The sequence below is a fragment of the Caloenas nicobarica genome, chromosome 37 (assembly GCF_036013445.1).
Source record: "Caloenas nicobarica isolate bCalNic1 chromosome 37, bCalNic1.hap1, whole genome shotgun sequence".
Lineage (NCBI taxonomy): Eukaryota > Metazoa > Chordata > Aves > Columbiformes > Columbidae > Caloenas > Caloenas nicobarica.
The window spans coordinates 952,754-970,112 of NC_088281.1; the positions used below are offsets into that span (position 1 = coordinate 952,754).

At 65.3% G+C, this 17,359-nt stretch overlaps 1 protein-coding gene and 1 pseudogene across 1 annotated transcript; one reads left to right on the forward strand and one right to left on the reverse strand.

The window, feature by feature from the left end:
- Positions 1 to 265: 265 nt before the first annotated feature.
- Positions 266 to 15,456, reverse strand: GIPR (gastric inhibitory polypeptide receptor). The gene is made up of 14 exons (XM_065655240.1): positions 15,398 to 15,456; positions 14,317 to 14,399; positions 13,171 to 13,258; positions 12,266 to 12,373; positions 12,063 to 12,184; positions 9,870 to 9,973; positions 9,637 to 9,787; positions 6,325 to 6,484; positions 5,141 to 5,201; positions 4,945 to 5,014; positions 4,773 to 4,861; positions 3,562 to 3,700; positions 473 to 514; positions 266 to 376 (listed from the first exon to the last, which is right to left on the reverse strand). The coding sequence occupies exons 2-14, from the start codon at positions 14,356 to 14,358 to the stop codon at positions 266 to 268; spliced, it is 1,287 nt and encodes a 428-aa protein (XP_065511312.1). The 5' UTR covers positions 14,359 to 14,399; positions 15,398 to 15,456.
- On the forward strand, positions 1,988 to 3,198 carry LOC136001166 (uncharacterized; annotated as a pseudogene).
- Positions 15,457 to 17,359: the final 1,903 nt, after the last annotated feature.

Consider the following 17,359-nt stretch of genomic DNA (forward strand, 5'->3'; position numbering starts at 1 on the left):
ACCCCCCCAGCACCCATGGGTGACAGGGACCCCCCCCAAAGGATTTTAGAACCCTTGGGACCCCCCCAGCACCCATGGGTGACAGGAAACCCCCCACATCGAGACCCCAAAGGTGAAAGAGACCCCCCCCCCCCCAAAGGATTTTAGGACCCTTGGGGTCCCCCCCAGCACCCATGGGTGACAGGGAACCCCCCCCCCCCCCCCCCAAAAAAAAGAAAGCTTTTAGGACCCTGGTGTCCCCCCAGCACCCATGGGTGCCCCCCCCTCAGCAGCAGCTCTCGGCCTTGGGGTCCCTCCCCGGGGTGGGGAGGGGGCCCGGGGGGGGGGTGACCCCCCAGCGCCAGCGCTGCCACCCCCGCCGAACCTCAGCCTGCACCTGGGGGGGACACGGGGACACGGGACGTCACGATGTGTCCCCCCCCGCACCCCGAGTCGTGACATCGTGACATCGCCGTGTCGCGATAGGACGCACCTCCTTGTTGACGAAGCAGTAGAGGATGCTGACGACGAGACCCTGGGGGGACATGACATGGGGGGACATGGGGACATGGGGGGACATGGGGACATGGGGACATGGGGACATTGGGAGGACATGGGGACATGGGGGACATGGGGACATTGGGAGGACATGGGGACATGGGGGACATGGGGGGACATGGGGACATGGGAGGACATGGGGGGACATGGGGACGTGGGGGGATAATTGGGGACATGGGGGACATGGGGACATGGGGACATGGGAGGACATGGGGGGACATGGGGACGTGGGGGGATAATTGGGGACGTGGGGGGACATGGGGGACATGGGGACATGGGGGGACATGGGGACGTGGGGGACATGGGGACATGAGGGGACATGGGGACGTGGGGGGATAATTGGGGATGTGGGGGGACATGGGGGACATGGGGACATGGGGGGACATGGGGACGTGGGGGGATAATTGGGGACATGGGGACATGGGGGGACATGGGGACGTGGGGGGATAATTGGGGATGTGGGGGGACATGGGGGACATGGGGACATGGGGGGACATGGGGACGTGGGGGGATAATTGGGGACATGGGGACATGGGGGGACATGGGGACGTGGGGGACATGGGGACATGGGGGGACATGGGGGACATGGGGACATGGGGGGACATGGGGACATGGGGGGATAATTGGGGACATGGGGGACATGGGGACATGGGGGACGTGGGGGACATGGGGACATGGGGGGACATGGGGACGTGGGGGGACATGGGGGGACGCGGGGGACATGGGGACATGGGGTCGTGGGGGGACATAGGGCGAAAATTGAGGAAATGGGGGGACATGAGAGGACATGGGGACATGGGGACATGGGGGGACATGGGGACGTGGGGGGATAATTGGAGACATGAGGGGACATGAGGGGACATGGGGGGACGCGGGGGACATGGGGACATGGGGGGACATGGGGACATGAGGGGACATGGGGACGTGGGGGGACATGGAGGACATGAGGGAATGTGGGGGGACATGGGGGACATGGGGACATGGGAGGTCATGGGGGGACGGGGGACACGGGATAGTTTGCGACATGGGGACGATTGTCCCCTCATGTCCCTCCCGTATCCCCCATTGTCCCCAATTGTCTCACCCTGTTCCCCCCATGTCCCAAATTATGTCCCCGCCACGTCCCAATTGTCCCCATGTCCCCATGTCCCAAATTATCCCCCTATGTCCTCATGTCCTCCCATGTCCCCCTTTGTCCCCTATAAGTCCCCAAGGGTCCCCAATTGTCCCCCCCTGCATTGTCCCCAACTGTCTCCAATGTCCCCGGACCTGTGACAATGACACCAGCAGTTGCTGGGTGTCACCCCAAGTCCCTAACTGTCCCCCTCCCTGTTCTCCCCATATCCCCCCCATGTCCCCAGTTGTCCCCCCTTGCCCCCCATTTGTCCCCGCCATGTCCCCTTCCTGTCCCAAATGTCCCCAATGTCCCCAATGTCCCCAACCTGTGACGATGACAGCAGCAGCTGCTGGGTGTCCCCTCAATGTCCCTTATGTCCCCCCTGTCCCCCATGTCTCCCATGTCCCCATTGTCCCCTATGTCCCCATGTCCCCAATGTCCCCAGTGTCCCCAACCTGTGATGACGACAGCAGCAGCTGCTGGGTGTCCCCCCAATGTCCCTTATGTCCCCCATGTCCCCCATGTCTCCCTTGTCCCAATTTTCCCCAATGTCCCCATGTCCCCAATGTCCCTAATGTCCCCCATGTCCCCATTGTCCCCAATGTCCCCCATGTCCCCCATGTCTCCCATGTCCCCATTGTCCCCTATGTCCCCTATGTCCCCATGTCCCCAATGTCCCCATTGTCCCTCATGTCCCCCATATCCCCCCTGTCCCAAATGTCCCCAATGTCCCCGTCGTACCCCATGTCCCCCCAATGTCCCCCATATCCCCCATGTCCCCAGCCTGTGACGACGACAGCAGCAGCTGCTGGGTGTCCCCCCAATGTCCCTTACGTCCCCCATGTCCCCCATGTCTCCCATGTCCCAATTTTCCCCAATGTCCCCATGTCCCCAATGTCCGTAATGTCCCCCATGTCCCCCATGTCTCCCATGTCCCCCATGTCTCCCATGTCCCCCACGTCCCCAATGTCCCTGTTGTCCCAAATATCCTCCATGTCCCCCAGATCCCCAATGTCCCCCATGTCCCCAATGTCCCCAACCTGTGACGATGACAGCAGCAGCTGCTGGGTGTCCCCACGATGTCCCTTATGTCCCCCATGTCTCCCATGTCCCAATTTTCCCCAATGTCCCCACGTCCCCAATGTCCCTAATGTCCCCCATGTCCCCATTGTCCCCAATGTCCCCCATGTCCCCCATGTCTCCCATGTCCCCATTGTCCCCTATGTCCCCTATGTCCCCATGTCCCCAATGTCCCCGTCGTACCCCATGTCCCCCCAATGTCCCCCATATCCCCCATGTCCCCAATGTCCCCAACCTGTGACGATGACAGCAGCAGCTGCTGGGTGTCCCCACAATGTCCCTTATGTCCCCCATGTCTCCCATGTCCCAATTTTCCCCAATGTCCCCACGTCCCCAATGTCCCTAATGTCCCCCATGTCCCCATTGTCCCCAATGTCCCCCATGTCCCCCATGTCTCACATGTCCCAATTTTCCCCAATGTCCCCTATGTCCCCATGTCCCCAATGTCCCTAATGTCCCCCATGTCCCCATTGTCTCTTATGTCCCCCAGGTCCCCCATATCCCCCATGTCCCCAATGTCCCCCATATCCCCCCTGTCCCCAATGTCCCCAACCTGTGACGACGACAGCAGCAGCTGCTGGGTGTCCCCTCAATGTCCCTTATGTCCCCCATGTCCCCCATGTCTCCCATGTCCCCATTGTCCCCTATGTCCCCCATGTCCCCATTGTCATTTATGTCCCTAATGTCCCCCATGTCCCCATTGTCCCTAATGTCCCCCATGGCCCCAATGTCCCCGTTGTCCCAAATATCCTCCCTGTCCCCCGATCCCCCATGTCCCCAATGTCCCCCATATCCCCCCTGTCCCCAATGTCCCCAATGTCCCCAACCTGTGACGACGACAGCAGCAGCTGCAGGCAGAGCCGCACCAGCCGGGGGGTGTCCCCACCTTGTCCCTCCCCTGCCAGCGCGAACGCCACCTCGTGCACCCCCAGGAGCGGGATCAGCGTCAGCGTCGAGCGGGCCAGCCTGGGAGGGGACATTGGGGACATTGGGGACACCCCCGGGGACACCCCCAGGGCCCCACTTTGGTGGCAATACAGGAACAGAGACACCTTTGGGGACACACTTTGGGGACACACCAGGGCTGGGGACACACTTGGGGTGTTATGGGGACAGGGATGCGCTTGAGGACACGCTTGGGGACACGACAGGGCTGGGGACACTTCTGGGGACACAACAGGCATGGGGACGCAGGGACACGCCCGGGATCATGATGGGGCTGGGGACACACTTGGGGTGTTATGGGGACAGGGACACATTTGGGGACACCGCAGAGATGGGGACACACCAGGGCTGGGGACACACTCGGGGACACACCTGGGGACACATTTGGGGACATGACAGGGATGGGGACACATTTGAGGACACACTTGGGGACACTCTTGGGCTGTTCTGGGGACAGGGACACACTTGGGGACACACTTGGGGACACTCTTGGGGACACCCTTGGGCTGCTATGGGGACAGGGCCACACTTGGGGACACACTTGGGGACACTCTTGGGGACACTCTTGGGCTGCTATGGGGACAGGGACACACTTGGGGACACATCTGGGGACATGACGGCAATGGGGACACACTCAGGGACACACTTGGGGACAACACAGGGATGGGGACACACTCGGGGACACGACAGGGTTGGGGACACGTTTGGGGACAACTCTGAGGGACACATTTGGGGTGTTCTGGGGACAGGGACACACTTGGGGACACACTTGGGGACACTCTTGGGGACACCCTTGGGCTGCTATGGGGACAGGGCCACACTTGGGGACACACTTGGGGACACTCTTGGGGACACCCTTGGGCTGCTATGGGGACACCCTTGGGCTGCTATGGGGACAGGGCCACACTTGGGGACACACTTGGGGACACTCTTGGGGACAGATTTGGGGACACAAGAGGGCTGGGGACACACTCAGGGACACACCAGGGGACACAGTGGCCACAAAGACACCCCGGGGCCACCACGAGGACACGACGGGGACAAGGCCACTCGGTGCCACCCGTGTCCCCCCCCAACCCCGCGATGTCCCCACCTGAGCCTGGTGTCCCCACGGGCCACCTGGTGCGCCCGGACTTTGGCCACCAAGATGCGGACGATGCGCACGAACACCACGAAGTTCACCTGGGGACAGCGGCGGGTGACGCCGCGATGTCACCGGCGTGCTGACATCGCCACCAGGAGGGCTTGGGGACAATGCCACCCACCGCCACGGCCACCAGGATGGGACAGCGGATGATCCACCAAACCGCTGCCTTCTCGTTCCTCTCCCAGCACCTGCGTCGGGGACACTCGTGTCACCTTCTTGGGGACGCCGGTGGCACCGCCGTGGGGACAGTGGCGTCCCCGGGCGGGGCGGGGAAGGGAGGTGACAAAGCGGGGACGCGGTGACGGTGGCCTCACCCTTCGTTCTCGTAGAGGGCACGTGCCACCACCCAGGGGACCACGAAGAGGACGGGAGCACCTGGGGGGACAGGGACACTTGGGGACACTCTTGGGGACAGGGGATTCCCTTGGGCACACGCCTTGGGGGCAGGGGGGGAATGGGGACAAGGACACCCCTGGAGGGGCAGATGGGGACAGGGACAGCCCTGGGGACACATCTGGGGACGTGACAGGGATGGGGACACAGTTGGGGACAACACCTGCAGGGACATATTTGGGGACATGACAAGGATGGGGACACCCGCGGGGACAAGGGATTCCCTTGGGGACACTTGGGGACACCCTCGGGGATAGGGGATTCCCTTGGGGACACCCTGGGGACACTTGGGGACACCCTCAGGGATAGGGGATTCCCTTGGGGACACCCTGGGGACACCTTCAGGGACCAGGGATTCCCCTGGGGACACCTCTGGGAGAGGGGAATGGGGATGGGGACACCCTGGGGACACTTGGGGACACCCCTGGGGACACATCTGGGGACATGACAGGGATGGGGACACCCTCAGGGACAGGGGATTCCCCTGGGGACACTGGGGGACACTTGGGGACACCCTCAGGGACAGGGGATTCCCTTGGGGACACCTGGGGACACCCGCAGGACAGGGGATTCCCCTGGGGACACTGGGGGACACTTGGGGACACCCGCAGGACAGGGGATTCCCTTGGGGACACCCTGGGGACACTTGGGGACACCCGCAGGACAGGGGACTCCCTTGGGGACAACCTGGGGACACTTGGGGACACCTTCAGGGACAGGGGGTTCCCCTGGGGACACCCTGGGGACACTTGGGGACACCCTCAGGGACAGGGGGTTCCCCTGGGGACACTTGGGGACACCCTCAGGGACAAGGGATTCCCTTAGGGACACCCTGGGGACACTTGGGGACACCCTCAGGGACAGGGGATTCCCTTGGGGACACCCTGGGGACACCCTCAGGGACCTGGGATTCCCCTGGGGACACCTCTGGGAGAGGGGAATGGGGACAGGGACACCCTGGGGACACTTGGGGACACCCCTGGGGACACATTTGGGGACATGACAGGGATGGGGACACCCTCAGGGACCGGGGATTCCCCTGGGGACACCTCTGGGAGAGGGGAATGGGGACAGGGACACCCTGGGGACACTTGGGGACACCCACCCCAGCCCAGCAGCAGGAAAGCCGGGAGGCAGCGCTGGCCCGAGAACGTCACCAGCACCAGGAGCTTGTGCAGGAAAAGTCCCTCGGCCAAGAGCCACCCATAGTTGGCACCCACGCAGTACTGGGTGACAACCTGCGCCAGGCGGCAGCCGGTCACCGCCTGGGGACACGGGGACACCGGGGACATGGTGGCACCAAGAGCGTGGTGGGACCAAGGTCATGGTGGCACCAAGAGCGTGATGGGATCAACACCGGGGTGACGCTAGGATGGTGGTGGCACCAACATTAGGGTGACACCAAGACCATGGTGGGATCAACGCTGGGGTGACACCAAGATTGTGATAGGACCAAGATGGTGGTGGCACCAAGATCATGATGGGACCAAGATAGTGGTGGCACCAAGACCTTGGTGGGACCAAGATGGTGGTGGCACCAAGACCTTGGTGGGACCAAGATAGTGGTGGCACCAAGACCTTGGTGGAACCAAGATGGTGGTGGCACCAAGACCTTGGTGGGACCAAGATGGTGGTGGCACCAAGATCATGATGGGACCAAGATAGTGGTGACACCAAGACCTTGGTGGGACCAAGATGGTGGTGGCACCAAGACCTTGGTGGGACCAAGATAGTGGTGGCACCAAGACCTTGGTGGAACCAAGATGGTGGTGGCACCAAGACCTTGGTGGAACCAAGATAGTGGTGGCACCAAGACCTTGGTGGGACCAAGATGGTGGTGGGACCAAGATCATGATGGGACCAAGACGGTGGTGGCACCGACATTAGGGTGACACCAAGACCATGGTGACACTAGGATCGTGGTGGCACCAAGGTGGTGATGGCACCAAGATGGTGGTGACACCAACATAAGGATGACACCAAGACCATAGTGACACTGGGATCATGGTGGCACCAAGACCTTGGTGGGACCAAGATGTTGGTGGCTCCAACATTAGGGTGACACCAAGACCATGGTGGCACCAACACTCAGGTGACATCAAGATCGTGATGGGATCAAGAGGGTGGTGGCACCAAGACCTTGGTGGGACCAGTGTCATGGTGGGGCCAAGGCTGGGGTGACACCAAGGTCATGGTGGTACCAGCATCATGGTGACACCAAGGTGGTGATGGGACCAAGATGGTGGTGGCACCAAGATCATGATGGAACCAAGATGTTGGTGGCACCAACATTAGGGTGACACCAAGACCATGGTGGCACCAACACTCAGGTGACATCAAGATCGTGATGGGATCAAGAGGGTGGTGGCACCAAGACCTTGGTGGGACCAGTGTCATGGTGGGGCCAAGACTGGGGTGACACCAAGGTCATGGTGGCACCAACGTTGGGGTGACACCAAGAGGGTGGTGGCACCAGCCTCCACCCATGGGTGCTCCCCTTCTTGGGTAACCCCCGCACGGGTGCCCCCCATCACCCATGGGTGCCCCCCAGGGAGGTTCTCACCCCCCATGGCTTCCTCCAAACCCCTTGTGCCCCCACCCATGGGTGCCCCCACACCCTATAGATCCCCCCCCCCCCCCCCATGGGTGTCCCCACACCCTATAGATCCCCCCCGACCCATGGGTGCCCCCACACCCTATAGATCTCCCCCCCCCACCCATGGGTGCCCCCACACCCTATAGATCTCCCCCCCCACCCATGGGAGTCCCCACACCCTATAGATTCCCCCCCCCACCCATGGGTGTCCCCACAACCTATAGATCCCCCCCCCCACCCATGGGTGCCCCCACACCCTATAGATCCCCCCCCCACCCCTGGGTGTCCCCACACCCTATAGATCCCCCCCCACCCATGGGTGCCCCCACACCCTATAGATCCCCCCCCCACCCATGGGTGTCCCCACACCCTATAGATCCCCCCCCCCACCCATGGGTGTCCCCACACCCTATAGATCTCCCCCCCCACCCATGGGTGTCCCCACACCCTATAGATTCCCCCCCCCACCCATGGGTGCCCCCACACCCTATAGATCCCCCCCCACCCATGGGTGCCCCCACACCCTATAGATCCCCCCCCCACCCATGGGTGTCCCCACACCCTATAGATCCCCCCCCCCACCCATGGGTGTCCCCACACCCTATAGATCCCCCCCCCCGCCATGGGTGTCCCCACACCCTATAGATCCCCCCCCCCCACCCATGGGTGTCTCCACACCCCATAGATCCCCCCCCACCCATGGGTGCCCCCACACCCTATAGATCCCCCCCCCCCATGGGTGTCCCCACACCCTATAGATCCCCCCCCCACCCATGGGTGTCCCCACACCCTATAGATCCCCCCCCCACCCATGGGTGCCCCCACACCCCATAGATCCCCCCCCACCCATGGGTGCCCCCACACCCTATAGATCCCCCCCCCACCCATGGGTGTCCCCACACCCTATAGATCCCCCCCCACCCATGGGTGCCCCCACACCCTATAGATCCCCCCCACCCATGGGTGCCCCCACACCCTATAGATCCCCCCCACCCATGGGTGCCCCCACACCCTATAGATCCCCCCCCACCCATGGGTGTCCCCACACCCTATAGATCCCCCCCCCCACCCATGGGTGTCCCCACACCCTATAGATCCCCCCCCCCCCATGGGTGTCCCCACACCCTATAGATCCCCCCCCCCCCCCCCATGGGTGTCCCCACACCCTATAGATCCCCCCCCCACCCATGGGTGTCCCCACACCCTATAGATCCCCCCCCACCCATGGGTGTCCCCACACCCTATAGATCCCCCCCCCCACCCATGGGTGCCCCCACACCCTATAGATCCCCCCCCCCACCCATGGGTGTCCCCACACCCTATAGATCCCCCCCCACCCATGGGTGTCCCCACACCCTATAGATCCCCCCCCACCCATGGGTGTCCCCACACCCTATAGATCCCCCCCCCCACCCATGGGTGTCCCCACACCCTATAGATCCCCCCCCCCACCCATGGGTGTCCCCACACCCTATAGATCCCCCCCCCACCCATGGGTGTCCCCACACCCTATAGATCCCCCCCCCACCCATGGGTGTCCCCACACCCTATAGATCCCCCCCTACCCATGGGTGTCCCCACACCCTATAGATCCCCACCCCCCCCATGGGTGTCCCCACACCCTATAGGTCCCCCCCCCACCCATGGGTGTCCCCACACCCTATAGATCCCCCCCCCCCACCCATGGGTGTCCCCACACCCTATAGATCCCCCCCCACCCATGGGTGTCCCCACACCCTATAGATTCCCCCCCCACCCATGGGTGTCCCCACACCCTATAGATCCCCCCCCATCCATGGGTGCCCCCAGGGACGTCCCCACCTGCTCCGCCGCCATGTCCCCGGGGTCCCCGTGTCCCCAGGGCCGCAGGTGACGTCCCAGCAAGGAGTCCCTGGCCAGGATGGCGCCCGCCCGCAGCACGAAGGACGCGAACAGGTTGGCGTGGATGACGTTCCGCGTGCACCGCAGGCGCCTGCGGGGACAAAGGGACGCGGGCTGGGGGGGGGGCGACAGCACCCCCTGGCACCCATGGGTGCCCCCCGCCCCGGCGGTACCTGAAGAGGAGGAGGAGGAGCAGAGCGAGGACGAGGGCGACGAGGGACACGGAGTAACCCACGGTGTAGAGGAGGCGGAACTGCTCCAGGAGCCACGCGTGACGCTGCGGGGACACGGGGACATCGTGGGGACGGCGTGGGGACATGGGGATGGGGGGGGACGGGGACATCGTGGGGACATTGTGGGGACATGGGGATGGGGGGGGACGGGGACATCGTGGGGACATTGTGGGGACACGGGGATGGGGGGGGTGGGGACATCGTGGAGACATGGGGATGGGGGGGGACGGGGACATCGTGGGGACATCGTGGGGACATGGGGATGGGGGGGACGGGGACATCATGGGGACATCGTGGGGACATGGGGATGGGGGGGGACGGGGACATCGTGGGGACATCGTGGGGACATCGTGGGGACATGGGGATGGGGGGGGATGGGAACATCGTGGGGACATCGTGGGGGTGCCGTGGGGACATGGGGACAGGGAGGGGACAGGGACATCGTGGGGACATCGTGGGGACATGGGGATGGGGGGGATAGGGACATCGTGGGGACATCGTGGGGACATCGTGGGGACACGGGGACAGGGAGGGGACAGGGGACATCGTGGGGACATTGTGGGGACATGGGGACAGGGAGGGGATGGGGACATCGTGGGGACATCGTGGGGACACGGGTATGGGGGGATGGGGACATCGTGGGGACATGGGGACAGGGAGGGGACGGGGACATCATGGGGACATCATGCGGACATTGTGGGGACATCATGGGGACATGGGGACAGGGAGGGGACAGGGGACAAGGGACAGGGAGGGGGCACAGGGACATGGGGACATGGGGATGGGGAGGGGACAGGGGACATCATGGGGACATCATGGGGACAGGGGACAAGGGACAGGGAGGGGGGACAGGGACAGGGAGGGGACGGGGGGACGGAGGGGACAGGGAGGGGGGACAAGGGATGGGGAGGGGGCATGGTGACACACGGCGCGGTGACATGGGACGCGGCACAGCCCGGGGCGCGTCACGTTTGTCACACGTGTCCCGCGGCGCAGCACGACCCAGCGCCGGGGGGGGTGACACATGTGGCGCCACACGACGCGGGGGGTGACACGTGGCGCGGGGTGGCACGTGGCGCGGGGTGGCACAGGGGACACGGCGCAGCGGGGGACAAGGGACGGCGGGTGGCACCGGGGGTGGCACGGCGGGGGACAAGGGACAGCGCGGGTCACGGCGTGTGGCACAGCGGTGGCACGGGTGACAGCAGAGGGGCACAAGGGACAGTGTGGCACCCGCAGCTCCCCGTGTCACCTCGTGTCACCCCACAGCACCCTGTGGCACCCCGGGACATCCGGTGTCACCCCATGGCCACCAGGTCACCCCCATGTCCCCAGTGTGACCCTATGTCCCCCAGTGTCCCCCCATGGCCCCCGATGGCCCCCTGTGTCCTCCCAGTGGCCACAGTGTCCCCCCATGTCCCAAATGTCCCCCCAGTGTCCCCCCCACCCCCCCTTGTCCCCCACATGTCCCCAGTGTCCCCCATGTCCCCCCATGTCCCCATGTCCCCAGTGTCCCCCCGTGTCCCCAGTGTCCCCCATGTCCCCATGTCCCCATGTCCCCCCGTGTCCCCCTATGTCCCCCGGTGTCCCCCTGTGTCCCCCGTGTCCCCATGTCCCCCCATGTCCCCGGTGTCCCCCATGTCCCCAGTGTCCCCCCATGTCCCCCGGTGTTCCCCTGCGTCCCCAGTGTCCCCAGTGTCCCCCGTGTCCCCAGTGTCCCCATGTCCCCCCGTGTCCCCAGTGTCCCCCATGTCCCCAGTGTCCCCCCGTGTCCCCATGTCCCCCCGTGTTCCCAGTGTCCCCCGTGTCCCCAGTGTCCCCCATGTCCCCATGTCCCCCAATGTCCCCATGTCCCCAGTGTCCCCCATGTCCCCCCGTGTCCCCCCATGTCCCCCGGTGTCCCCCTGTGTCCCCAGTGTCCCCCATATCCCCCCATGTCCCCAGTGTCCCCCCATGTCCCCATGTCCCCCAATGTCCCCATGTCCTCCCATGTCCCCAGTGTCCCCCGTGTCCCCAGTGTCCCCCTGTGTCCCCATGTCCCCAGTGTCCCCAGTGTCCCCCATGTCCCCATGTCCCCCAATGTCCCCATGTCCCCCAATGTCCCCACGTCCCCCCGTGTCCCCAGGGTCCCACCTGCAGCTCCAGGTCCCCCCGCGTGTCCTCGCACGGTGTGTGGTCCAGCCACGGCCGCCCCGTCTCGTCTGTCACCCAAGTGCCATCGGGGCCGCAGCGCCGCGTCACCACCCCGCCCTGCACTGCGACGCCGCGGCCCCACGTCACCCCCGGGGCGCGTCACCCGTGTCACCCAGGTGGGTGCCACTCGCCGCCCCGGTTACCTCGATGGTGCCAGGGCAGGTACCAGGGACAGGGGACGGTGACGGTGCTGTTGGGGACACCGTCCCCCCAGCAGGCGTACATGTCGAACGTGCGGTTGCAGACGGGTCCTGGTGGCACGGTGTCCCCAAGTGTCCCCAGGTGTCCCCAACCCATCCCCATTCACCGGGCAGTGGGGGGTCAGGGTGTCCCCATTGTCCCCAAGAGTCCCCATTGTCCCCAAGTGTCCCCAACCCATCCCCGTTCACCGGGCAGTGGGGGTCAGGGTGTCCCCATTGTCCCCAAGAGTCCCCATTGTCCCCAGGTGTCCCCAACCCATCCCTTCTCACCGGGATCAGGGTGTCCCCATTGTCCCCAAGAGTCCCCATTGTCCCCAAGTGTCCCCAACCCATCCCCGTTCACCGGGCAGTGGGGGGTCAGGGTGTCCCCATTGTCCCCAAGAGTCCCCATTGTCGCCAAGTGTCCCCAACCCATCCCCATTCACCGGGCAGTGGTGGTCAGGGTGTCCCCATTGTCCCCAAGTGTCCCCAACCCATCCCTGCTCACTGGGCAGTGGGGGTCAGGGTGTGCCCATTGTCCCCAAGAGTCCCCATTGTCCCCAAGTGTCCCCAACCCATCCCTTCTCACCGGGATCAGGGTGTCCCCATTGTCCCCAAGAGTCCCCATTGTCCCCAAGTGTCCCCAACCCATCCCCGTTCACCGGGCAGTGGGGGGTCAGGGTGTCCCCATTGTCCCCAAGAGTCCCCAAGTGTCCCCAAGAGTCCCCAACCCATCCCCATTCACCGGGCAGTGGGGGTCAGGGTGTCCCCATTGTCCCCAAGAGTCCCCATTGTCCCCAAGTGTCCCCAACCCATCCCTTCTCACCAGGATCAGGCTGTCCCCATTGTCCCCAAGTGTCCCCACTCACCGGGTGCTGGGGGCTCGAGGCGCAGGCGCAGGTGACACTCGTGACGATACTGGTGCCACGCGGCGAGGGTGGCCTGGGCCGAGCGTTCCTGTGGGGAGGGGACAGTGTGGGGACACGGCCACGGGGTCACAACCGCCGTGGGGACACCACCACGGGGACACCACCATGGGGCCACCAACGTGGGGACAACACCTTAGGGACATTATGATGGGGCCACCATGATGGTGCCACCACCTTGGGGACACTAGGATGGGGCCACCACCTTGGGGACACTGTGACTGGGGCCACCATGAGAGTGCCACCACCTTGGGGACATTATTATGGGGCCACCACTTTGGGGACACTATGATGGGGCCAACATGATGGTGCCACCACCTTGGGGACACTAGGATGGGGCCACCACCTTGGGGACACTGTGACTGGGGCCACCATGATGGTGCCACCACCTTGGGGACACTAGGATGGGGCCACCACCTTGGGGACACTATGATGGGGCCACCATGATGGTGCCACCACCTTGGGGACATTATTACGGGGCCACCACTTTGGGGACACTACGACGTGGCCACCATGATGGTGCCACCACGTTGGGGATACTGTGACTGGGGCCACCAACATGGGGCCACCGCTTTGGGGACATTATTATGGGGCCACCACCTTGGGGACACTATGATGGGGCCACCATGATGGTGCCACCACCTTGGGGCCACCAAGATGGTGCCACCATGATGGTGCCACCACCTTGGGGACATTAGGATGGGGCCACCAACATGGGGCTACCACCTTGGGGACACGATGATGGGGCCACCACCTTGGGGACACTATGACGGGGCCACCATGATGGTGCCACCACCTTGGGGACACTGTGACTGGGGCCACCAACGTGGGGCCACCGCCTTGGGGACATTATTATGGTGCCACCACCTTGGGGACACTGTGACAGGGGCCACCAACGTGGGGCCACCGCCTTGGGGACATTATTATGGTGCCACCACCTTGGGGACACTGTGACTGGGGCCACCAACATGGGGCCACCGCCTTGGGGACATTATTATGGGGCCACCACCTTGGGGACACCCCGGGGTCACCATCGGGGTGTGGGGCCGCCCCACAGGTGACATTTTTGGGGCCGGGCGGGTGTCTCACCTCTGCCCCCCGCAGGACCCTGCTGAGCAGGGGGGTGGCCATGGCGGTGACAGTGACAATGACAGCGACAGTGACAGCAGCTCCTGGGGCGGGGGGGGGGGGGGACACACAATGTCCCTTGTCCCTGGTGCCACTTGTCCCCCACCCCCCCCCATTCCCAGCTCCCTCCACACGCGTTTTCCGCCCCCCCCCCCCACCTCAAAGTGTCCCCATGTCCCCCACCGGGTGACACCGCTGGCCCTTGTCCCCCCTACACGGTGCCCAGCGTCCCCAAGTGGGTCCCCCCCAAAGTGGGTCCCCCCCACTCCGGGACCTCCCACTGCCCCCGACCCCCCCCCCCAGGCCCCCCCCCCCGTGTCCCCGACCCCCCCCCAGCACCCCCAGGACCCCCCCCCGTGTCCCCCCAGGACCCCCAGAACACCCAGGACCCCCCCGTGTCCCCGACCCCCCCAGGACCCCCAGGACCCCCCCGTGTCCCCGACCCCCCCCCCAGGAGCCCCCCCCGTGTCCCCCCAGGACCCCAGGACCCCCCGCCGTGTCCCCCGATCCTGCCCAGGACCCCCCCCGTGTCCCCCGACCCCCCCCAGGACCCCCAGGACCCCCTCCGTGTCCCCCCAGGACCCCCAGGACCCCCCCGTGTCCCCCCAGGACCCCAGGACCCCCACTCCGTGTCCCCGACCCCCCCCAGGACCCCCTCGGGGGTCCCCCGCCCCCCCAGAACCCCCAGCACCCCCCCACCCCGTGTCCCCCCAGGACCCCCCCCCGTGTCCCCGACCCCCCCCCCAGGACCCCCAGGACCCCCCCCCGTCTCCCCCCAGGACCCCCCCACCCGTGTCCCCCGACCCCCCCCCCAGGACCCCCAGGACCCCCCCCGTGTCCCCCCAGGACGCCCAGGACCCCCCCCCGTGTCCCCCGCCCCCCCCAGGACCCCCAGCACCCCCCCCCGTGTCCCCCGACCCCCCCCCCAGGACGCCCAGGACCCCCCACCCGTGTCCCCCAGGACCCCCAGGAACCCCAGGACCCCCAGGAACCCCCCCGTCTCCCCTGACCCCCCCCGGACCCCCCCGTGTCCCCCCGGTACCGGCTCCGCGGTGTCACCGGCACCGGCTGCGGTGGCACCGCCCACGGGAGACGGGGCGGGGACACGGGGGGGGGTGCTCAGGAGCCACGTGAGCCGGGGGTCGCGTGGAGTCGGGTCCCCACGTCACGGCTGCGGGGGGTGAAACCCCGGGGAGGACACGGGGGGGGGACCACGGGCACCCACGGGTGCTCTAGTGTCACCCACGGGTGCTCCAGTGTCACCTACGGGTGCTCCAGTGTCACCCACGGGTGCTCTAGTGTCACCCACGGGTGTCCAATGTCACCCACGGGTGCTCTAGTGTCACCCACGAGTGTTCCGGTGTCACCCACGGGTGCTCCAGTGTCACCCACGGGTGCTCCAGTGTCACCTGGGGAGGTCCAATGTAACCCACTGGTGCTCCAGTGTCACCTACGGGTGCTCCAGTGTCACCCACGGGTGTCCAATGTCACCCACGGGTGCTCCAGTGTCACCCACGAGTGCTCTAGTGTGACCCACGGGTGTTCCAGTGTCACCCACGGGTGTCCAGTGTAACCCACGGGTGTTCCAGTGTCACCCACGGGTGCTCCAGTGTCACCTACGGGTGCTCCAGTGTCACCCACGGGTGCTCTAGTGTCACCCACGGGTGTCCAATGTCACCCACGGGTGCTCTAGTGTCACCCACGAGTGTTCCGGTGTCACCCACGGGTGCTCCAGTGTCACCCACTGGTGCTCCAGTGTCACCTACGGGTGCTCCTGTGTCACCCACAGGTGCCCCGGTGTCACCCAAGGGGGTCCAGTGTAACCCACGGGTGCCCCAGTGCCACCCAGGTGTTTCCAATGTCACCCACGAGCGCTCTGGTGTCACCCACGGGTGCTCCAGTGTCACCCAGGTGGGTCCAATGTAACCGACAGGTACTCTAGTGCCACCCACGAGTGTTCCGGTGTCACCCACGGGTGCTCCAGTGTCACCCACGACTGCTCCAGTGTCACCCACGCGTGTCCAATGTAACCCACGGGTGTTCCAGTGTCACCCACGGGTGCTCCAGTGTCACCCGGGGAGGTCCAATGTCACCCACGGGTGCTCTAGTGTCACCCACGAGTGTTCCGGTGTCACCCACGAGTGCTCTAGTGTCACCCACGGGTGCGCCAGTGTCACCCACGGGTGTCCAATGTCACCCACGGGTGTTCCAGTGTCACCCACGGGTGCTCCAGTGTCACCCACGGGTGTCCAATGTCACCCACGGGTGCTCCAGTGTCACCTGGGGAGGTCCAATGTAACCCACGGCTGCTCTAGTGTCACCCACGAGTGTTCCGGTGTCACCCACGGGTGCTCCAGTGTCACCCACGGGTGCTCTAGTGTCACCCACGGGTGTCCAATGTAACCCACGGGTGTTCCAGTGTCACCCACGGGTGCTCCAGTGTCACCCACGAGTGTTCCGCTGTCACCCACGAGTGCTCCGCTGTCACCCACGGGTGCCGCAGTGTCACCCACGGGTGCCCCAGTGTCACCCACGAGTGCTCCGCTGTCACCCACGGGTGCCGCAGTGTCACCCACGGGTGCCCCAGTGTCACCCACGAGTGCTCCGCTGTCACCCACGGGTGCTGCAGTGTCACCCACGGGTGCCCCAGTGTCACCCACGAGTGCTCCAGTGTCACCCACGAGTGCTCCGCTGTCACCCACGGGTGCCGCAGTGTCACCCACGGGTGCTCCAGTGTCACCCACGAGTGCTCCGCTGTCACCCACGGGTGCCGCAGTGTCACCCACGGGTGCCCCAGTGTCACCGACGAGTGTTCCGCTGTCACCCACGAGTGCTCCGCTGTCGCCCACGGGTGCCCCAGTGTCACCCACGGGTGCTCTGGTGTCACTCTACGGTGTCCAGTGTCACCCACGAGGCCCTAATGTCACCCACGGGCGCCGCGATGCCCGCGGGTCCCTTTACCTAGTGGGGGTGGGCGTGTCCAAGACCCAGGGGGCGTGTCCCG